Raw genomic sequence first — 25196 nt, forward strand, 5'->3', positions numbered from 1 at the left:
TTTAATTTTTTTATTTATTTATTTCATGACTCTGTCATTAGCTCAGTATATATAGCACTGAAGGTTAGGATAACAAGTGAGTAATGAATTGGAAAGGATATGGGAGGAAGAGGTTATAGTCTAGGGTACTACTGAAATTAATTTGTGCGAATAATTTATAACAGCATATAATTACATCAAGCATTTAATCCGGTGTTACCCTATGAAGAAAGGTACCTTGTACAGGGTTAATTCATTGATATAACCTAAGCATTACCAGTGATCATTCTGGACAGAGGAAACCACAAGATTTGTCTGAAAAATGGGAGAAAGTTGCAAATCATGGAGGAGTACTACTGAAGGTGACATCAACTCTTCTGAATAGCTTACTACATACTTAGCAGCCAAGACATCTCCATCACTAACACCAGCAAATCCTTAATTTGAAACTGCACCTCCCTTCAATTTATTGGAAAACAGTAAGTACATTTTTTCTTAATTATGTATCAATGTGACAATGTACTCAAGATGAGTCAGAGTTCTGTTCTTTAAAAAACTGTCCACTTAAACTACAAGTTACAAGGATTTATTTCTTTAGTTCTTATAATACTGTAACTGATTCTCTGTTAACACCATAGCTGCCTTTTAAATAAGTACAATGCACTGTTAAAATGTTTAATATTTCCTTTTAAAGTAGAATACACAGGGCATAAAAGAATACAAGTTTGAAATTCTACTAACATGCAGATATTCATTCCTGCATGCCCCCATGAATCAGATGGCTCTGCCATCCCTGGTACACAGTGAGAAGTGAACTGTAATTGTGCACAGAAAGATGGAAGCTTCTGAATATCCTTCTCTGCCAAATAAATAAAACTCCATATATATCCTAATTAATACAGGATACAAATGCAGACATTTTGGAACAAGACAAGAATATGATGGTAAATATTACTGTTTATATTATTTACATTATATTAATATAAGTCTGAACATTGGGATAAATATGCAGGTAGTTCATTTTAAGTAAATAACTGTAACTATTAATAAATAAATTAACTATAATCTCAGGGAACTAAAATATGGATAGCTCTGACTGAAATCAGGTTCTTAGGATATTTATTTGTGAACAGAAATTATGAGACTGTGTTACATTAATTTTAACGTACTTGAATCTTTGAATGAATACTGCATAGCTAGTTCTGGCATTGCTCAAAACACTTCTTCACAACAAACTGTTGCAGGTAGCAGCTAATAGCACAGTTGCACATGCTCCGAACACATCATCCAGACATGATTATCTTGTGACTGAAACTTACAGGTTTAATGTCTCTGTGTAGGAAGCCAACTTGATGGATGGAGTCTATTGCACGAAGAATCTGCAAGCCAAGACGGAGTGTGGTGGAAAGAGAGAAAGCACCACGGGGTTGGGCCCTACGGAGTTCTGCAAGATTCTTGCCTTGCAGCTGCATCACTACGTAGTTGAATCGGTCATTGCGGCCACAGCCAATGAAGCGACATACGTGTTCCTTCCCTGAATGTGGCACATCATAATAACAATTAAATTTTCCACTAGTTGGTTTAATCTCAACAGCAAATACTACGTTTTTTTTCTCTCTTCTTGGTATCGTCAAGCATTTGACCAAACCATCTTGTTTTGGATCATCCCATAGGTCTCTTTCCATTATACCTTAGTTCTAATGCCCTTTTTGGTATTATCATTGTACAGTACGATTTAAACTGTCTTTCAGGTAGGGTGAACTCAAAAAGCTCCACTGCATGCTTTGCTGCAGTAATAAAGAACTACAAATAATGATACATTACATTAACCTATCTCGCTCAGGACATTAACTACTGCATGTATGGTTTACTAAGAACACAAATGCTAATTTTGTTAAGTTGCTACATATATGTCACATTTCAAAATCATATGAAACCCAAGATGAACATGCAGTAGCAGACAGTCAACATGCAGTGGTCCTTCAGCCTTGCAGATGAGTGTGGGGCTAACAACCCATCTTCTTATAAAAGTACTTCAGCATGAAATTTACTAAGTTGGCAAAACTGGACAGGTTTTATAGAACAACTGAAGCACTGCCTTTCAATTAATGGATCACTCTGTTCAGTAGAATGTACAAATCATGCTTTCCAAGTGGTTTCAATAATTTTCACCTCAAAAACCAGTTAAATACTTCATAAATTTTTGGATAAACATGTTAATTCTGAGTATGTAGCACTTTGCTAAAATAACAAATTCTTATATAGGCACCTTAACCTACCCTGCAGCTTCTTTAGTACAGCAACCTCCATCTTCAGTACCTGCTTTGGCTGCCGGGCTGACTCTACCTTCAGTGCTACTTGTTCTTTTGTCACAAGATCTAGGCCTTCATAGATCTCTCCAAAACCCCCACCTCCTATCTTGCGCACCTGTGCAGAGAAACATAAAAGCACGCATTTCAGTAACAAACAACTGGCAGACTGTCACTTCTCAAAACCTCGAACCCACCCCCTTGTCTGAACTTTTTCTTCTGCGCATTCAAGGTTACTCTTCGCCTTGTTCGAAGTTACATGACACTTGCTTTACCAGCCAAGATACATTTTATAATAGACAGCAGGATACAACTTTCTTCTCCCATAAAACAATAAGAAATAATGACAATTACAAGTTTCATATATATGAGTATACTAACAGCAGATTACACACATAATACCTCACAATAAATTGGGAAAAAATGCACCAAATGAATGAGCTCCATTACATTATTTCCTTACATATAAAAAATCAGTAAATATAAAAAAGTGCTTAGGAAGATATAATAAGATGGAGGCCTAAAGGTTTGCCCTAATGTTCTTGGGTCAAAAACAATCCCCATCCCTATGATTCTCAACTTCGCACACAGCAAGGCATGTCCTTACAAGTACTCCAGTTTTTCTTATAATGAATCTTAAGGAATGTTTTCCTGGTGCCAGCTCTAGATGTTTCTTTAGTTCCTGTAAGTCTAAAACAAATTATACAAATGCTGCGCTGTCCATGTGTGACAGTCCAAACATTTTCAATGGATGCTATGTTCCTCTTTAGCTATTTCAATAGAGTGACTGATTTATTGGGGAGACCGATCCGTTAGCAAGTTATGATTTAAGTCCATGATTTATTTCACCATCTTCTAGTGCATATACTTATCTACCTCACTCCTTTCTCCCGCACTACATGTTTCGGCACAAAAGTGCCATCTTCAGGTGCTTATTCGATTAACGTTAAACTAGTTCACTGCGTGCCTTGTCTTAATATTAAAATAATTAAAATATATATTTATCATATATACTGATAAATATTAAAAATATTAAAATTGTTCAGGATTTTTCCTATGTCGTATCTCACTTCTCGAGTCACCTCGAATCTCTTCTGTCGGAGCACTCTTGCCACTAATACTGAATGTAAGTTTGTAAGCAACTTTCTAATTAACTGTTTTCACCTTAAGATAATGCATACCACTAGAATATGCTATAATGAATAATAAATACAAAAAATACATTGTGTGTATTGTTTTATTATATAAGAAAATTTTTTGTTAAACAATTTCAAACATTTCCCAATTAATTTAACTAATTTCTCTCAGGATTGAATATTTTATTGCAGTCCTATTACTCAAGTCATTTCCTTGTGGATCCACTGTAGCCGTACCACTGACACCACAAGCTTTATTTGTAATCAAGATTTCTTTTTATAGTAATTAAGCATAGGATGTAGTAAGGAACATTCAAGGGTGACTTAGCCCGATTCTTGGTTTCAAGAATAGGGCCTGCTTCACTGCTACACAGACCAGGCAGGAAGCACCCCGCAGAGTTTTCCTGGAAATTCAGTTCGAAAGTTGACTGGCGGGATCCTTTGGTAAAGTTACACTTGACAGGTTTTGAGCCCCATAAGTCAAAAGCGGGAAGGCCAGCAACCCACGCTACTGGTATAATTTTTCAAGCAGCTGTCAAAAAAGACGTTAGGATTTTAAGGTCCAAAATCCCAAACTAAAGCTAGGTGATTGGAGCAGTGAGAATTATGGTTAATTCCCTAAATTTGAATTGTTCCAATCAGCCGTAATTAGGGTAGTAACTTGGAGGCGGAGTTGAAGCTGTGATTTCTTGCTTCAGAGCAGAGTCAGTCTGCGAAAGGAGTCTCTGAACAACTCTCCAAGTGTACAGCCGAAAAATTAGCGTCACTGGTAGTTGGGTTTAAAAGTCAAAGTTAAAACAGAATTATGTTTAAGTGTGTTACGGGAACAATCTCTGAATAACTCTGCAAAATTTAATGTGAATCCTAATTTGTCTTAAAAGTTTAAGTGAAACTGTAATTACTTCTATGTGTTGGGCTAAAAGAAGCAGTCGCTAAATAACTAGCCAGGGATCCGGTTGCAAATGTTTGAGTGATTTCAAGTTTGTTTAAGGGATTAAGGACAAGCGCTGTTACCTGTATATCAAGAACTGCTCATTAAACAGTGTGTGGTAGTGCCTAGCTATAAACACTCTTATCTTTCCCGCTGACGTGAGGCCCGTATGCACCCTGAGACAGAATCTCATCACTCTAGTGCGAATGCAGTACCTATCACTTGTAGTTTCTGGTTCATCCCCCCTTTTTCCTGAAATGTAAGCCTTTATAGTAAGCTTACTGGCACCCAGCATTCAGGTAACCCATATCCCACAAACAATTATCCACAACAACAACAAAAAAGGGAAGCAGAACTGAATAAGGATGCAGCAGCACCCTGCAAACACAGAGTACCAACAGGTGAGAGGGAACGGCTAGAGAAGCAGCTGCAACCAGCAACCAAAGGGCCAAAAGGACGGTAAGAGAAGGAAGGTGGCACCAACGTAAGGAAAGGACGGTTATAGAGTGAAGGTGGAGCCCAACATGTAAGCAAACGGTTATACCACCAACACGAGACATGGAATATTCATAAAGAAGATATATGTAAAAATTGGATGATTCTATTTAAACATGTGAGACTCCATGCATATTGTTCCGCTGGTCTTGAGCTTGCAGCTAGCACTTATGTGTAATGTAAGTTGAAAGATGAGAAAACAGAGTGAATCATATTTCTCATCTGCATAATCTCATCTCTCAAAACAAGGCTATATCATCAATGCTGATACTTAGTGTGCAAGAATCACAAATATCGGACAACAGCATGTATATTTGTTTGCAACTAGATTTAGTAGGGATTTTCTTAAGACATCATCCACTACAGTACAGAAACATGGACAACAGATAACATAAAAAAATCCACACAATACATTTAGAAGCCTTTGGTCTAGCAGTTCTAGCAGAACTGTGATCATATCCCCTGTATCAGATTTCCTTTGGTTTCTCCTATTAACCTTGTCTCCAACTCATTCTCCAGCGCAAAACCTAAATGAAAAGCTTCTCCTCTATATACATGCATATACCATACTTAAACAGCGAACTTCAGAACTGGAACACCTGCAATAAATTTCCAAAAAATCCATTTCAACATTATTCTCCCACCTCTGTCTTGGTCTTCAAAGTAGTCACCTACTGAGAGGTTTTATCATAAAAATTCTGTATGCATTTCTCATTTCACCCATCCAATCCATACATCCAGCCCTTCTTGAGAAGCCGCTAATTCTGAAGCTACTCAAGAATTTCCCAGCATTTTATGGAACCCCAAGGTTCATTACCATGTTCACAAGAGCCCTCCACTGGTCCCTATCCTAAGCCAGATCTATCAAATCCATACCATCCCATCCTATTTCTCTAAGATCCATTTTAATATTGTCCACCCACCTACGCCTTGGTCTTCCCTGTGGTCTCTTTCCTCCATGCTTTCCCACCAATATCCTATACGCATTCGTCTCCCCCATTCGAGCTACATGACCTGTCCACCTCATCCTCCTTGACTTCATCATTCTGATTATACTTGGAGAAGAGTACAAGTTATGAAGCTCCTCATTATGCAGTTTTCTCCAGCTTCCTGTCACTTCATCCCTCTTCGGTCAAAATATTTTCCTTAACACCCTGTTCTCAAACACCTCAGTCTATGTTCCTCCCTTAATGTCAGAGACCAAGTTTCACACCCATACAGAACCACAGGCAAAATTATAGTTTTGTATATTCTAAATTTCATGTTTTTGGACAGCAGACAAGAAGAAAAAAAGGTTCTGGACTGAATGGTAGCAAACATTACCCGAGTTCAATCTCCTCTTAATTTCCTCCTGAATCAGGTTTCGATCCGTTATCGTTGTTCCCAAATATCTNAATATTCTAAAGCAAAGTTAAAAAAGTGTGGCGATAAAGCACTTCCTTGTTTTAGACCATTCTGGATAGGAAATTTGTCAGAAAAATGTTTACCTACACAGACTTTACTATATGTTTTGTTTAAACACATTTTAATCAACCTAACTAGTTTCATGGGTATCCCAAACTCTATTAGAATATTGTACAATAGTTCCCTCCTAACTGAATCATAGGCTTCCTTGAAGTCTATGATTAACTGATGTATTGTCTCATCATACTCCCATTTTGTCTCCAATATCTCACAAATGTAAAAGATCTGATCTGTAGTTGATCCGTTACATCAAAACCCACACTGATGATCCCCAATAATTTCATCTATATATGAACTTAACCTTGAAAGAAGAATATTGGACAAAATTTTATATGAAGTTGATAGCAGTGATATCCCCCGATAATTACTACAGTCAGTTTTATCACTCTTCTTGTGCACTGGTACAATAATAGACTCCTTCCACTGATCAGGCAATTTTTCCTTATGCCAAATAGAAGTAATTAGATTGTGGATCTTAGGACGTAATATTTCGCCTCCTGCTTGAATATGTTCTGCCGGAATTTGATCACTACCTGGCAATTTATACCGTTTCAATTTTGCAATAGCACTCTCAAACGCAAAAGGGCTAGGATCAGTTATTAACGGCTCAGCAGTATGGATTTCTGTCTGCCTAACAGCACTGACCTTATGTACATTCAATAACTGAGAGAAATAGTCCCTCCACCTATTCAAAATATCGTGGGAATCTGCAAGCAGATCACCATTCTCATCCTTCACTAAGTCACTGCTAGGCTGGTAACCTCTCTTAAAGTCATTTATTCCTCTACACAGGTCTATAATGTTCTTGTTCTTACTGATAATTGCAAGCTCATCAATTTTGCCTTCAGATATTCCCTCTTTTTGTTCCTGAAATGCCTGCTAGTTTTACGTCTTATATTGTTCAGATTATCCCCATTTAACTCACTTGGATCCTGTAACCACTGCAATTTGGCCTAGTTTCTTTGATCTAATAATTTTGAGCGTCCTTCATCAAACCATGGCTTATGCTTCTTCGGTTCATAATAACCTAGAATCTCTTTGGCAGACATTTTTATATTCTCTCTAATAGTTTCCCAAGCTTTATTAACATCCACCTCAGTTTCCATGTTTTCCAAAGCCGCAAACCTATTTGAGATATCAACACAATACCNCGTTCCCAATCATTGGTTTGAAAATGTGTTCCCTCCCTACTTTGGCATTGAAATCTCCTAACAAAATTTTTATAGGGTACTTCGGGAATTTATCAAATACATGTTCTAGTTCTTCATAGAATCTATCGTTTATGTCATCAATTTTATCTTCTGTTGGGGCATGAACATTCATTACAAATTATCCATTTTCATTAGCTTTTATCCAAGGAATCCATCCAGGTCTGAGGCTTCGTGTTCATTTTCGTAACATAACCATTTTTTATGGTGAGGAGCTGTTGGCCCCACGCCCAACCCCCAAGCTGGAGGGCCACCCCTTGTCAGCTGTCCGCAACTGTTTATTCAATATATTCCCAGCTTCCCTCCAAAACTGGAGGGCGTCTCCTCCATCCGCAACCTGAGGACGTGCCATACCGTGGTGACAGGGACCCACATAAAATGGACTTTCTGACTAGTGCACCTAATTTTTGCATTATTATTTAGTGAAGGAAAGATGAAGATGGGAAGGGAATATTACAATTACTTGAAAGGAAACAGTAAAGAGCAACTGGTCTTGACAAAGCTGCTCAGAATCAGTTTTAAGTTGGATTCTAAATTTAAATTCAGTCACCATATAAATATAATAACAAAAGATAGATAGTCATTGTGGTACAGTTAGAAGTAGTACATGGAAGAAGATGAAAAGTGATAAAAGTGTATTTCATAAAATTCTGTATGAAGTTGATAGCAGTGATATCCCCCGATAATTACTACACTCAGTTTTATCACCCTTCTTGTGTACTGGTACAATAATAGACTCCTTCCACTGCTCAGGCAAGTTTTCCTTATGCCAAATAGAAGTAATTATCTTTTAGATCTTAGAACTTAATATTTCGCCTCCTGCTTGAACAAGTTCTGCGGGAATTTGATTATTACCTGGTGATTTATACCTTTTCAACTTTGCGATAGCAATTTCAACTTCAAAAGGGCTGGGATAAGGTATTATTTAGCGTCTTAATGAGACTCCTCTATTTACTTTACTTCATAGTTTCACATAACCCACTATCCTTACTGAGATTTAATCATCTTACTCTGGGCAGCTAATCTAAAGCTAGAAAGAAATTATACATACTTCAAACATAATCTGTATTTGGAATATTACGCAATTCTGTTGACTCCAACCTACAGCTTCCTCCTCAAAAATGGATTATCCTAACAGAGGCAAGTACACGATATTAAAAATATCTCTTTCGGATCCACAACTTTGTTCAAACATTTTTGATCAGCATGAATAAGTATCAAGTTCTACAAATTCATTAAGACTGCCAAGTAAAGTGGCAAACTTGATCAGCCTATAAGCAATTAACATAAACTCTCAACAAAATATATCAAGAAAGATTTAAAGTTTCTATCCTGGAAAGTTTTGTCTTGTAGATCATGACTGGAGGTTCTCATAGCAGTGAATGTTAAAGTCTTTTGGGATGCAACCTCATTTAATTTAGTACATAGGTAATAATATTTTGGGGAACATGCTGTCTCCATCTTCAGGGTATCCTGCAGGGAGGTTCCTCCAAAATGTTGGTACCTATCTACCAAGCTACACGGTGTAACATCCCAGAAGATATTGATCTTATGTTAAAATTCAAACCATGTACCAGCACTCAACCAACTCTTTATAACTGATATAAAATAATTTCAAAACATAATTAAAATTACATATACTCAGACAAAGGCCTACAACAGGCAATGATCAAACAGTAAACTGCCTACCAATAAAACAAGCATCTGTCATGGACTTAAGGTTATTCTTGTACCTGTGTGTGAATTCCCACTCCAACTGTTTGCTGTAATATCTATGAATATGTTAGTAGTTTTCAAAGTATAACCAGTATAATAGACATGATTGTGTAATGATTTGCAAAGGCACCATTAACATCCTTCACAGGCTAATAAAATGGATGGAGAGTTCTATCTTCTGGGATATAAGGCTATGCAGTCCATTGAAAGTCAAATGACGTTTTGGAGGAACATAACACCTTCGGGGTTTCTTGCTTGACTTATTCTTTGACACTGGAGATGGAGGTGGTATGTTCCTCTGAAACGCCAATTGACTTCCAGTGGACTATCCTGGAAGACAGAACTCTTCATAACCACCACTGTGAGAACTTCAAATCCTACAAAATGGATGGTGATGACAGGGGACAGCTATGTTCTTGTGTCATGCCATTAAAGAAAAATATTCCCTATCCTGGCCCAGTGCAAATAAACAGATACTTGCAGGCATACAATTCATGTGACTGAAGAGCTAATCATTAGTTTGACATTACTGTGGTTTTACCACAATGCCATCAGGAAACATATATGACTGTACATGCAATAACAGTAACAGTAACCGAAAACTGCTCTACACTCTATGTCTGCCTAATAAACTCCCACACTCAGAAATAAACAAAAAAAGGAACTCGATTAAATACTACTTTTGCTTGTTTCCTGTTTTATTTAACATTTTACCAGGCTGGTGTCTGACCTGATGCAAATGAAGGAAGAATAAGAGAGGAAACAGAGGATGAGCTTTAGGACAGATGGACAGTCTTGGTTATTAGATGACTCACATGAAGGTGAATATGCCAAAGGAGAAAGAAGAGAAGGAAAAGGAAGAAAAAAAGGAACAACTACTTTCAAATGTGAAGCAGAAATATTAACCACTATGTACAGATTTTCAGTTTTACCATAACTTGTGATGACTCATTCAGAAAGTAGACAGCTTTAAATAATCATGATAGTTTGTTCAGGTGGCAGAACAGAGGGGAGCAAAGTTTGATTCCCAGCACAACCACCAAATTTTCTATTCAACATCATGCCCCCCCCCCACACACACACACACACAAAACTTTGAGGCTCAAATCTCAAAAGAATATCACTGAGCAGGTAAAGTAATGAACACATATGACTTCTATTCAGACAGGACTTTAAATCTCAACAATAACACTGGTAATGCTTGTTGTGGTTTTCCTCAGCCACTAAAGATGAATTTCTGTACATTATCTTCAAAGATACTACAATTGCTTCCATGTCATGCCATTTCTACTTCACAGTGCTGTTGATAAATTTTCCTGTGATCCTGTTATTAAAGATCCTGCTGTACTTTCTGTCCTCTTTATTTTTACTTTGTGACATTTATGGTATATTTTATTTAAAAAAAGAAAAAATATTTCTACTAGTAATTAAACATATACATGTTTTCACATACTAATTACAGAGTGAACAGGTGGTCCCACAATACCTATAACTTACAACTCAAACTCGATCGACTAATATCTGCTTGGAGATCCAAATACTGTACTCACTTTACTTGAAACCTTGGTAATCCTCAGTCCCAATGCCTTGTCAGATTGAGGAGGTAGATTTTTGTTGTGACAACCTACAGACTGGAAAGCTTCGAAATGTGGTTTTGGAGAAGGCTGGAGAAGATCAGTTGGACCGATTAGGTGAGAAATGAAGTGTTATTTAGAGTCAGTGAGCAGAGGAATATCCTACACGAAATAAGAAAATGGAATGCTAATTGGATTGGTCATATCTTATGCAGTAACTGCCTTCTAAAAGAAGTTATGGAAGGAAAGATAGAGGGGTGGATAGAAGTGACCAGAAGACGAGGGAGAAGACGTAAGAAGATGCTGGATGACCTTGGGGACAGAAGAGGATATTCTCATTTGAAGTAGAAAGCTCTAGATCGCATTAAGTGGAGGAACTGTTTTCGAAGAGACTGTGGACCTGTCATCTTGACAGATTACTGATGAATGAATGAATGAATGAATGAATGAATGAATGAATGAATGAATGAATGAACCTACAGAATACTGGCCTATATGAAACTCACCACTTTCCATCGCTCTTTGACCACATGGCCAGGCTGTAGCAGATCCTCGCTTGTCATAGTGATGTTATTGTTCTGATCTGTTGATTCGTCCCCTACATGGTGCAGTGGGGCCTCTTGCTTCCTGAAGCACAGAAATATTGGGAGTCACAAAACAACAAGTTCAGGGCATTATACAGAAAGTTTAACTTATTAGATAGAAAATCATGGGCTGAAAAAGTGAAAAGGTAGAATAAAAAAATTGAGACATACAGTATGCACGATCGTAATTTCTCGTCCCTAAAGTCCCTAACCCTCTCGTTGGTGCCTCCACCTTATCGTGGTGAGGGGGTTTGAGTATGCCATCGCATTAAGTGGAGAAACTGTTTTGGGAGAGACTGTGGACCTGTCGTCTGACAGATTACTGATAAATAAAAAAAAGTCCCTAAGACTCCCTCACAGTGATTAGTTTCCACTTTATTCTATTTATGTAGGTTAAGGTACTAATGTTGTTACACAGCTTCAACCACCACATACTTACAAGGGATCATTACACATATTCACAACCAAAACAATTCTGAATCATTTGTTAGTGTCACATCTGATGAGCCCATTCTAAAGCTTGAGACTGTGACACAGGCTTGTTTTAATGCACTAGCAACTGGATAATATTTATTTATCTAACAACTCTGTCGACAACACAGATTATACAGGAGGGTAGAAATATTAGTAACTAGTGATATCTATAGAATGTGGAAGGAAGCAGTCATGGCCTAATTTGAGGTAGTACCCCAGCATTTGTCTGGGGGATCTGCACCAAGCCACAAAAAGAACCTCAGACAGGGTAGTTGGCACCCTGGCCAAGAATGGGGAAAAGGGCTTCTCCAGAACACAAGTCAAAAAGCATTATTGCCCAAGCAAACTTGCTCAGTCACTTGGCTAATGTGAAAGAGTAACAGTGAACAGCAGGAAGGATGAGAGCATGGTTTTGAATGCTGTGTAGAAACTCCATTCTTTTGCAAATTTTTAGTTCTACTTTTACAGGGAAAATGACAGTTCAAGCTTTCAATAGCACCTTTATCTTCAAAAGAAATACATACTATTCTGATAGTTAGAGTAGTAAAAACAAAAAATCTCTAGAGAAGGTACGAACCATATTAATATTGAAGTTGAAAAAATTATCATGTTAAAGAACTGCTTCATTTTCCTCACTCATTTCAACACTGTATCAGGAAACCAGAGTTCTTGGTTTCAGCTGAACAGCCATTATGCCTAACACACACATATCTACTCAATTATAAATGAGTGACATAGCTTAGCATTTATAATGACCTGCAATGTGTATAAAACATGGAACGTGTTCTCCAACCATGAGAGCATTTCTGAGTAATCGCATTGTAATCCTTATCTGTTTACAGCAGGCCACAAACACAAAGTTAATCAAAATATTTTTCACTGCATAATATTTTGAAAGTAAGGAGCAAAGTCATGAGACTAAAGCCACATTACACCACGTCACATCAACTCTGGACTCTTATGTGTTGTAATGGAATATCCACACAACTAATAGTCTGATTGAAAATACATTACTTGTGATAAGTACTGCATTTATAATTATTCTCTGTACTTCGATTATGTTCTCACCAAATACAGTTTCCATTATCAAGTTAAGAATGATGAGATGGGCTGGGCATTTAGCACACATGGGGTGAAGATGAATGCATATAGGGTTTCGGTGGGAAATCCAGAAGGAAAGAGACCACTAGACCACCTATATGTAGGTGGGAGGATAATATTAAAATAGATGGGGCAGTATGGACTGGATTCATCTGGCTGCTCAGGATGGGGACCAATAGAGGGCTCTCATGAATAGAGTTGTGGGATGTCATATGTCACTTGCTTGAATGTGGGCAGTTCCCACAGAGTAATGAACCTTCAGCTTCCATAAAATGCTCGAAAATTCTTGAGTAGCTGAGCGAGTGGTGGCTTCTCATTCAGGAATAAGCTCCATGGAGTTAGTTGGTTACTCCAATCATGTTGTAACATTATGAACTTCAATGAAAAATTGGTTCAGGCTAATTACATAGGAACTTACATTGTCCGCATGGGACTCACATATGAGAGGCTTGCTTTTCACTCCATTATATCAGTCTTTCATGAAGTACAAAGATCCATGTAGGCAATTAACAGTAAAATGCCCCATTAAAAACACAACCCAAGAGTTTAGCATTCACAGGTGTTACCACTTCAGAACATAATACTTTTCTTCAGACTGTTTTCGGCCACAGGCATTTCTAAAGATCTTAGTTAGAAAAATGATATCTCAGAGCTTGAAATTCACTGTATCCATTTTTTATTATCATACAACAACTTCCTGAATTCTGTTTCATGATGTTTATTATCTATGACTATGTCAATGACAAGTTTCATATATGCAAATCTCATGAACATTTTACTTAAATAAACAACCACAATGAACGGCCGTAGAATTTCATGGGTCTTTGGGATTCCTTTCTTTTAGCCTCAGAACTTGACATCCTTAATACCCTCAAACATATTACATAACCTATTGCTTTCCTTCATTTTCTGTCAGTCAGGAATTTGTTGAACCACGATGATAATATACATTTTAGGTTATCAGATGTACTCTATTCCTATATATATTCCACTGCAGTAATGTCCTTCTGGACCAATAATAAAAAAAAACTGCTACTGAGCAATATAAAATAAAGTGTATAAATATGTAGACAAGGAAGCAAAATAAAAACAGAACACATGCGTATACTGTCAGCTAAAATTAAACAATCTACAAAAGAATCAATTACATTAATAACAGCCTTTAGTCAAGTCAAAACTATTTAAAACTGTGATATAGGAGTTGCCACATATTGAGGTTCGATATAATACATGTTTTAAAGATAACTCAGATTTCTCTCCTTCTCCTCTTTAGCTCCTCAAAAACAAAGGTCCAAAATTTAGTCTTTCAAAGAGACACATAATTCAAAGAACAGATTTGTTGTAAAAATAAAATTACAGCATAAAATTATTACATGAGGCTGTAAAATATAGAGAGAAAATTTGACGATGCTTCAGTTCAATGCAATACTGCAAGAAAGTCACATTACACAATGTGCAATGCCATATTCAGGATAAATATTAATTATTTACCAATCCATTGTAATTTATCTCACATATTTCAGTTGCTGCTTGTAATTCCACTGAATCAAATTAACATAGGAGGAATATTAAACTTCATACACATTGTGATTGCTACTGATTGGTTGACTCTATGATTTGAAAAGAGTCAATGAAAAAGTGACAGCATCATTTTCAATAGAAACTTTAAAGGTAACATAGTTATGAACAACATGTATTCCTGTTAAGTTTATTTAGCACTCAGGAACACAAAACAAAGACCATACATGATTCTAATTCAAGACCGGAAAACAATAATAAATTTATTACATTTGAATACAAACATGTCCAGATATTTGTGGTACATTAAAATAAAAAAAATTCAAGGAGCTCTGAGTAGAAGTCATAATATTGTGACGTGCTGCGCAATGGAGGACAACCCCTCACCCCGCCAGCGGTGACGTAACACTTTCGGAGCGTTGCCGTTGCTACGATAATAAGCCAGTCAACACCCCGCCTCTCCCCACGGTGATGTAACACGGGATGCCGCCGTTGCTACACACCAGGAAACAACTCCCGACAGCGTTGCTAGCAACACGGCGCCAGACAACGGTGGTGCCTATTACGTGGCTGTTTTCTGTGTTGTCCGGAACGAGGCTAAATAAGGAGCAGCGAAGACTATTCACAGTTAGTTCTCGAGTTTATGAGGTACAGTTCCGAGTTAGACAGCAGTTAGTTCTCGAGTTCTCTAGTTACGAGTCAGTCACCAGTTAATTGTATTCTGGCGCATTTGCAGTCCAGTATTTGTGATATTGCCAATGGCAGGAAATTGAATCTGTAATTTGTGTGATTGTAAGAGCGAATGTGGAATAAATTCGCTATGACCAAGAAGGCGTGACGTTATTTGTCGCGTTATATACACCAACGTGTTCCTATTGCAAAGAGTTGCAGTTCTATAAATATTGTGTTCTTAATATTTAGGTTATGAAAATTTATAAGACCACAATAAAATACCATCCAGCAAATGGACTCATATGCGGATGGTCACATGCTCAAACCCTTGTTGTCAGGTTATTTTATTGTGTGGAATTGTAAACACATTGTTCGTTACTGGTGTTAAAACAACAATGACAATGATGGTGGCAGCAGCAACAACAAAAATAACAACAACAATTTTTCAATAAAGCTTATTACTGAAGTCTCCTGGACAGATCTCAAAGTTTCATACCATCACCATACTATCTGTTAATACTTCATGGTTTTGATTAATGAACTTTCTATGAATATCCTCAAAAAATTCTAGTTAAGAGTACTGTTAACTATTCACACCATTTACTGATGTATTAAGTCATTAAACATGTCTAAAAAAATTAAAATGTCCCTGTTACAGATCTGCGGTTCTTATGGTGGTGGCTGTCATAGATATATAAATCTACCTAAGAGACAAATGTATCTATCATTTTAAAAAATCAATGATATTCTATACAATACTCAGTCCTCAATTTACTTCTTACGAAGCCACATATAAAACACTAGTTTTGCCATAAAGAACTTGAATTTTTGACATCATAATTATTTTTTGCAAAATCCTACATATCTCATAATTCAGAATCAACACATAAATATAATTTGCAAGCCTCGACGTGTTCACAATTAACAGTACCCTTATGATCTAACACTGTATGGCATACCTTGGAAAAATAATAAAACTGCAGAAACCTATAACAAAATTCTACTAATTACGAAAGAGACGGCCGCTGCTAGGCAATATCACGTTGATATATTCTGATGAACAATAACAGTGTTTATTATGGAACTTGTAGGCATGTTATTGCCTCTTCAATATTGAGGAGCGAACATACTGTCCATGGTTTGCATCTTAATCCTCGAGGCAAGGACAAGCTGACGCGACTCATTGCAGAGAGCATTAAAGGCAGACACATTCCAGTTGTCATGGGTGTTCAGAATCATTTTTTAGGATAAAGAGTGCAAGTAAAGTTTATCAAGTAAAAGAAATTGCAAAAGAAACTAATCTTTCAGACAATAATGTAAGCGAACCAATAGAAATCGGAAAAGGTAATTGCAGTCTACTAAATTCAGTGAATAATAAAGTACTAAGAATATTCCATCAGAATATAAGAGGATTGAGAAACAAAACAAATGAACTAATAAGCTCCATGAATTCAAATCTTCCACACATACTGTGCCTTACTGAACATCACATGAAACAGCTGGAATTAGAACATCTTCACTTAGAAAATTATAATTTAGGTGCTAGATACTGTAGGAAAACACTGGAGAAAGGAGGAGTGAGTATTTTTGTACATGAAAACCTAAAATTTACTAAAATAAATTTAGAAGATTATTGCAAAGACCAGGATCTGGAAGCATGTGCTCTAAAGTTAGACTCTCCTTTTTCTAATATTTGTATACTGACTTTATATAGAGCCCCATCTGGAAACTTCGATCACTTTATAAATAGATTAGAAACCATCCTAAATGTACTGCATAGTTCAAAAGTTGAATTTATAATTTGTGGTGATATAAATATAAACTATCTCATCGACAGTAATAGGAAACTAAATTTAGACTCTTTGTTATCATCTTACAATCTCTCCAGTACTGTTAACTTTCCCACAAGAGTTCAAAATAATTCTAGTTCAGCGATAGATAATATATTCATTGATAACTCAAAATTAAGAGACTATACTGTAGGACCCTTTATAAATGGCTTATCCGATCATGATGCTCAACTCATAGAAATAAATAATATTGACCTTCAGCCCAGTAATCAACAATATCAAACAGTAAGGAAAATCAACAAGCATACGATGGCAGATTTTGTCACAAAATTAAGTAATGAATCATGGGACAATGTATTTGACAGCAATAATATTGATTCTAAATTTAATTGCTTTCTGAACACATACTTGAGGATCTTTTATTCAAGCTTTCCCTTAAAAATAGTCAAAAATGAAAATAAAAACAAATCCACCTGGATAACAATTGGAATAAAAACTTCATGTAAACACAAAAGACAACTATATTTGGCCAGTAGGGACAGTAATGATCCAAGACTAAAAAGTCACTACAAAATGTACTGTAAAATTTTGTCAAAAGTCATTAAAGAAGCCAAACAGAATAACTATAACAGCCAAATTCTAAAATCAAACAATAAAATTAAAACCACCTGGGATATTGTGAAAGTTGAATCAGGAAAGAAATCTGTTAATGAAGACGTACAAAGTTTGAATATTGAAGGGAAGTCCACTAACAATCCACAAGCTATCGCAAGTGCATTTAATGAATATTTCCTTTCATTAGCTGAGAAAACATATTCCAATAATAATAATAATAATAATAATAATAATAATAATAATAATCCAATATACTATCTGTCTCGTGCCTTTAACAATTCATTTCCAAATATCAATCTCAAATTCTCAACAAGGAAGGAAATTGAAAACATTATTAAATCCCTTAAGCCCAAAAATTCACATGGATATGATGAAATCTCTACCAAATTACTTAAAGCAAGCTCTGTTTACATCAGTTCACCCTTGAATCATCTATGTAATAAATCTTTATCATCAGGTACTTTTCCTCAACGCTTAAAATACGCTGTAATGAAACCACTTTTTAAAAAAGGAGAGAGAAAATGCATCTCTAATTACAGACCAATATCCATATTGACTTCATTCTCAAAAGTCTTTGAAAAAGTTATGTATAATAGACTACTTGAACACTTAAATTCTAACAACATATTAGTCAAAGAGCAATTTGGATTTAGGAAAGACCTAACAACAGAAAAAGCAACCTATGAACTAACTAACGATATTTTAAGTGCTCTCAATGACAGATTAATTGTGGGAGGGATTTTCTGTGATCTAGCAAAAGCTTTCGATTGTGTTAATCATGATATCTTACTATCGAAATTAAATTTCTATGGAATAACTGGCAAAGCTAATGAATGGATCAAATCATACCTCAAAAACAGGTATCAAAGAGTTGAAATAAATAATAAAAACTCCAGTCATAATGCATTTTCAAACTGGGGAATTATAAAGCACGGTGTTCCACAAGGATCAATTTTAGGTCCCTTACTTTTTCTTCTCTACATAAATGATCTATCTAAAACCATCAACAATAAATCTAAACCAATTCTATATGCAGATGACACTAGTATAATATTTAAGAACTCTAAATTTGAAAACTTTAAAAATGACATAAATATTGTATTTGAAGCCTTAAACAGATGGTTCGAAGCCAATTTACTCTCATTAAATTTTGATAAAACCCATTACATATCATTCACAACTAAAAACAACCACCAAATTGATCTGGACATCAGTTATGCCAACAAATTAATCTGTAAAGTACTTGATACAAAATTCCTTGGAATACATGTAGACAGTACACTGTCTTGGAAAATACATATTGAACAAATTATACCTAAATTAAATGCAGCTTGCTATGCGATGAGATCAATTAAGCCTTTTATGTCACAGGAAACATTGAAGATGGTTTACCATGCCTACTTTCATTCTATTATGAACTATGGATTAATATTTTGGGGGAACTCTTCACATAGTGTAATAATTTTTAAAATACAAAAGAATATAATTAGAATCATTACAGGATGTAGAAGTAGAGATTCATGTAGAGAATTATTTAAGAAATTAAAAATTCTACCTCTTCAATCGCAATACATATTATCGCTTCTCTTATTTGTTGTTTACAACAAAGATAAATTCAAATTAAATTCTGATGTCTATAACATGAATACTAGACAAAAATATAACTTCCACCTACCCTCATCAACTTTATCAGTATATCAAAAAGGAGTCTACTTTACTGGCATAAAAGTGTTCAACAATCTGCCACAAAGTATTAAAAACTTGGGCAATGATACTAAAAAGTTTAAATCAGAATTAAAGAATTATCTACATGCTCATTCCTTCTACTCTTTAGATGAATACTTCAATGTAAATAGAGAATGATGTAAAATTAAGTTATATTAATTTTTAAGCTAAAATTGCCTGTACTTATGTATGTAACCTTTTGACTTGTTCTGTATCCAAAGGTACTAACCTACTTAGGATTTATAGAATGTAAATAAATTCAATTCAATTCAATTCATACTTCACCACCAAACCAAATTTTACAACACTTTCCCAGTTTGTACTTTGTGTTTTGCATCGTAACCTTACTGTTCAACTTCAATTTTCAACTCAAATGACCTTTAACAGTTATATTTTCAAAGATTTCTTCTTCTTGTAACTACAACAAATTAGCGTATTGGCTATGCTAACTGTATAGGTCTTTTAAATCCTTTCAGACAGGCGATTCGAGTCTTTTCACGGGGGATCAATATAATGTAAGGTCTCCTCCACCTTAAAAGATCACGAGGCTGTAGTCTGATCACGGCTTGAAACCCCGCAACCTCAGCATGTAGACAATCTAAGACCGAAAGATGTATTACCACATTAATTTCTCATAAACTACGCCCCCCCTCTCACCTCAGAATTATGCACGACCACCATACAGATACCTAAAAGAACATACTGCTGAGGCTGTTTTCGATGATATCAAATCAACAGCGAGTTTCATAAATATCGGTCAACTGGGTGAAGTGTGATTATGATGAACATACAGAAAACAGGCATCACCTTACGCCACTTCAGAAACTATCCAACAGTCAACAGTAACCTCCTACCCTTTCTCATTCAAAGTTTTCAGATAAAGTTATCCTTGTGCTTAATTAAGCATCAATCAATAAGGACGTATGTGGGAGTGGAGATAAAGCTCTGTACATTCCTAACCCTAGCACTATAGTTATGGAAGTGAGTGTTCACAATCCTTACGCAAAACAAAACAAACTCCGTGGCTTGAGCCTGCAAGCGAACTATACCGACCGAGAGACCGCAGCTTGTCGGCGAAGTTAGTGCCAACTTTCGCGGATAGAGGGTGTGGCGTGGTCAGCTCAATGAATCTCTACGGCCGTCAATTTCGGTTTTCTAGACCGGAGTCGCTATTTCCTTGAAACAGGTATACAATTATCGTCACGAAGCTAAGCTGACCCCGTTCCAGACTCACTACTTCACAGAAAAAGTTGTAGCGCCCGGTATCGAACCAGGACCTTTGGATCTGTAGCCAGGAACTTTGACCACTAGACCACAGAGGCGGTCACATGGGTCACATGTATTACCATTACAAGGCAGAAAACAGTATGTCTGCTGAGAGAGAAGTTATATGTTAGGCGCAGAAGCAGGGACCGCACAAATTTTATAAATCTATTACGAAGAGCGCCTGCGATTTTATTTCAAAAGTTCGCATGGCCATCATGATGGAACCATAGAACTCTGAGGTTTAAAAATTAAGCCGTTGGCATGACTTCCAACGATATTAGATTTTTTTTTTACAACGTACAAACACGGACTGGAAGCTGCGGATGTTTGACTGCAAGCCGGGCTTGGGGCAAGCGGTAACCGGGTTACATTTTGTTTCAAACACTTACAGAGGCAGGCGAATTAACACACGTTTCACAATAATTCATTTTTACTGCAAGGAAGTAACATTATTACTTCAAATTTGTAATTTTTGGAAGTGCTGATTTGTGTGTGTGTGTGTGTGTGTGTATGTATGTGTGGTGGTGGGGGGGGGGGGGGGTNGCTGTCAGTCAGTTCCGATTAACGTGCGTTCAGAATACTGAGGATCTACTGTACTCTCAGAAACAATCATTATTCTCTTAGAGAAAACAATTCCTTGTATAAACTCCATTACGTCAGTTCCCTCACCCACTGCATTTCCAAATGACGGTTTACATTCCTAGTTATCAGGCAACTAACTGGAAGGCTCCCGTAGCGCCATCTCTGTCCGCCGTGCAATCACGCTACCCGTAAACGCATTTGGATTAAGTAAATTACATTGTAAATGCTTGCTCAATGCCCCTGCTGCACAGGCATATAACGAGCAGAGCTCTGACAATAAAAATACATAACTAAAATCAAATTAGTGTCGACAAAAACAAAGCAACAAGAGAGGGTAGGCCTACAAAGCCCCAAATGAGTACTGTATGCATAAAATTCTTGTTCCATATTCTGTATGTACAGTGCGTGCAAGATTCTGGTGGGAAATCCAGAAGGAAAGAGACCACTAGAATACCTAGACGTAAATGGAAAGATATTACAATGGATGGAGTGGTATGAATTGGATTCATCTGGATCAAGATTGGGACCAGTGGAGGATTCTTGTGAATATGGCACTGAACCTTCGGGTTTCATAAAACGTTGGGAAATTCTTGAGTAGCCCAGCGACTGGCGACTTATTAAGAAAGACGCGGCTCCAGGGAGTTAGTTCAGTGTTTGAGTCCCAGATGAGAGGTGAACTCGTACTAAAGATATTTCGTGGTTTTATTCAGTATTTAAGACGAGTATCTCAGAGGTGCTATGATTATTCCCTTCCTCTTCATTCTGGTTAGTCACGTAACCATACCCAAACATTCTCTTCAGTGCTGCAAAACCTCTACAACTGCTGTCAATCTTTAAAGTAACCCAAATAAAAATGATAGATCTACTGCGCACATTTCTGCCGGCAAGTCTTACGGAAACACTGTAGATACAAGGGTGATAATGCATTACGACTTGGCATAGGCTATAAAGATAACGGTCATTGTCTACTATAAATGCATTCATAGACTGTCTCTACAGTAGATATCCAGCTGCTTCTGGACCTGTTCGGAATACTCGTCAATACAGTACGTCGCTAAATACGGGGTTATTATAAATGACTTACGTGGTATCAAATAGTATATTATTTAAACGGTTACAGATATAAACATAATAGAGTAAGGATACATTAGTTTTCGTCGGCGACTTTGACTACAACGTACCAGCCGCAAATGGCACTTCGATCACAATCAAATAATAAAAGCACCGCAACTGCAAAAGGCTTGGACAGGAGGAGCAAGACCCATTCACTGGCTCCCTAGATTCCCGGACCTCACCCCATGCGACTTCTAAGTATGGCAATATGTTCCAATGCTACAGTCCCTTCGAGAGCTTCGACAGCGAATTTCACAGGCCATAGCAAACGCCGGACGGGTACATGGGAAGAATTGGAAAACTGCGTTGACGTCTGCAGAGCGACTAACGGAGCATATATCGAACATCTATAAACTTTATGAGTTTCCATGCTTCTTTCAAGTTGTTTCATGTTTGTATCTATATTCGTTATGCCGCGCCATAGCTCAAGCGGTTAGTCGTTAGCTTCACGCCGCGGCGGCCCGGGCTCGAGCCCGAGTCTGGTCAAGTGGGATTTGTGGCGGACAAAGTGGCGCTGGGACAGGTTTTCTCCGACTACTTCGGTTTCCCTTGCCAATCTTCATTCCACCAAATTCTCCATCATCATAATCACCCGGGGCAGGTACAATAGGCCAATCAGTGGCCGCCGTGACGAGTGAACCCAGCTGGACTCCACCCCCCACTATGCGAATCTATATTCGTTTCCAAAATACATTAATTTATTGTCACCAAAATCATTTACAATAGCCCTGTATATCACGAAAATAGTTAAGGATTCTTCGGCACGGTTGCATCTGCGTGTTTCTGCATCCTGCACGACTGAAGTTTGATGAAAGTTTGTATTTATTTATCTAAAAGCGCTATCAGTGTTTCACACTATATAATGCTGAACAGGACGAAGATCAGTGAACACTGAATTAAAACGGATGTGCAAAAGATGCGATCGTGGTCTAACATGGTGTACTATCCGGATATTATAATATATATATGTGTACTATCCGGATATTATAATATATATATATATATATATNTGAAGAAGTGCTAACCACATGACCGCGATATTCAGTCTTGATGAAGGGTGGTTACTACAGAGTGACCACGATGACTTTCTGTTCACTACGGAAAACACGGAACACCACTTTACAAGAATGTGCGAACATTTGTACGCGTCTTTCCAATAAATAATGACAAGGTCGGAAATAATTATATAAAATTTTTGCTGACGAATGGGAGAAATATTCTATGTTAGGCAGGCTTTCATTTTCTTTCTGTGATGTGTTGCTTTGTAGGTAACGACCTACAAATACACTAGAGCATTCATAAATCTACGTACGACTATATAAAACGTGCTGTACTCTGCCAATCTTGTTTAGAAATCCAGCAAATTAACAGTAGGTGCAAAATTCCTTGCGTACTCTCTTCCTCTCCTTCCTCTACAGCTAAACGTAGCGAAAAGAAATTTGGATTACTTAAGGCAATACGGTACAATCCAGAAGGTCGCGAGTTCGATTCCCGATGAGGTCACTGAATTTTTCAATTGATATAATCCTTCCAGCAGCATCATGGCCCTGGGGTCGACTCAGTCTCTAACATAAATGAGTACCAAGGATCATCCTGTGGGGCAAAAGGGGCAGCCGCGTAAGGCTGACAACCTCACAGCCATCCGTGAGCCGATTTGTCTAGAAAATGTGGGAGTGTCGACATCTCGCAACCTTATGGGCCCCCAAGGCCTGTTACAGGGATATCTTTAATTTTTACCTTATTAACATTCAAACACAGTGTACATATTGATATCAAGAATATCTCAGAATCTGCCCGTAAGAAGCACTGAATAAAATACATCCCAGTCTCGAACGCGTGTCTCTAGACCTCAAACTGTAGAAACACTTCAAACGTTCCTTCATGCGTGCAAGAAACATGGCAGTGCTGTAAATTGCCTATACTTGTATGTGGCACGTCTGCATGCCATAAACTCTCTCTTGCAGTCATACCGGTTTACTCACTGCAACATATTTGGACCTAATTTCTGAGACTGGTCTGGATGAACTGCAAAGCGATTATAATGACTCACTTCAATGTTTCATTTTTCCGTTGCTTGCTGCACAGAACTCAAGTCTCTCGTTACGATGGCCGACCAGAGATTGAAGGTGTGAGAACAAATATCTGATAGGAGGGATAAATGGGAACAGAGAAAATCACATAACATGACAATTCATATTTTGAATTAATAACCTTCTACTGTGGCCGTGCCATAGTTCAGGTGGTTAGTCGCCGGCTTCCCACCGTGGCGGCCAGGGTTCGAACCTAGATCATATATGTGGTTTGTTGTGGACAAAGTGGAACTGGGGAGTTTTTCTACGAGTACTTCAGTTTCCCCTGCCAATTGTCATTCCACCGACTGATCCACATTCGTCATCAATAGGGACCGGATTTTAATGCAAATGCATATTTCTTTCTTGCAGCCAGAAAGTATGCTCGTTTGGATATATGTAAGAATTACTTCATTTCTTAAATTTTGGACATGGTTTGATGGTGCATATAAATGCATATTTTGCCTGTTTTATGAATAAGCATCATATTTTCGAAGATCTCTATTTATACTGCATATTTCCTTTTTAAAATATTTATCATATATATTTTTTAATTTGATGTTCAAATTTTCAATCGTGGTCGTGCGTATACAATTTTTTTTTTTCCGTATTACCATATGTTGCATATTTGACTCCACATTTCGTCATGACTCATGTTTCTGATGCAATACCCAGGACGGGACTTCCCCGATCCCTCTACTCGTAACTTGCCTCATCCGCGTACCATCAAAGTGGCCGCGAAGAGATTAGTTGGAAGCGTTCACACGTAGCCGCTATCAACGTAATACTATTCAACCGATAAGGGACTTCACTTATTTATTTCCTAAGTCTCCATGAGGTTCGTTACGCTTCTTCATTTGAAGCTGGAGACATTC

General features: G+C 37.2%; 1 protein-coding gene across 3 annotated transcripts in view; it reads right to left on the reverse strand.

The window, feature by feature from the left end:
• Window positions 1-25196, reverse strand: part of LOC111870761 (tau-tubulin kinase homolog Asator) — a 205949-nt gene that overhangs the window by 53344 nt on the left and 127409 nt on the right. For all 3 annotated transcript variants that reach the window (XM_023863282.2, XM_023863280.2, XM_023863281.2), the window contains exons 2-4: window positions 11319-11439; window positions 2259-2406; window positions 1299-1513 (exon numbers count right to left, since the gene is read on the reverse strand). In XM_023863282.2, the coding sequence (XP_023719050.1) occupies window positions 1299-1513; window positions 2259-2406; window positions 11319-11375 (420 nt within the window). In that variant the 5' untranslated portion in view covers window positions 11376-11439. The remainder of the gene's footprint in view (window positions 1-1298; window positions 1514-2258; window positions 2407-11318; window positions 11440-25196) is intronic.

Source organism: Cryptotermes secundus, unplaced genomic scaffold (genome assembly GCF_002891405.2).
Source record: "Cryptotermes secundus unplaced genomic scaffold, Csec_1.0 scaffold307, whole genome shotgun sequence".
Taxonomy (NCBI): domain Eukaryota; kingdom Metazoa; phylum Arthropoda; class Insecta; order Blattodea; family Kalotermitidae; genus Cryptotermes; species Cryptotermes secundus.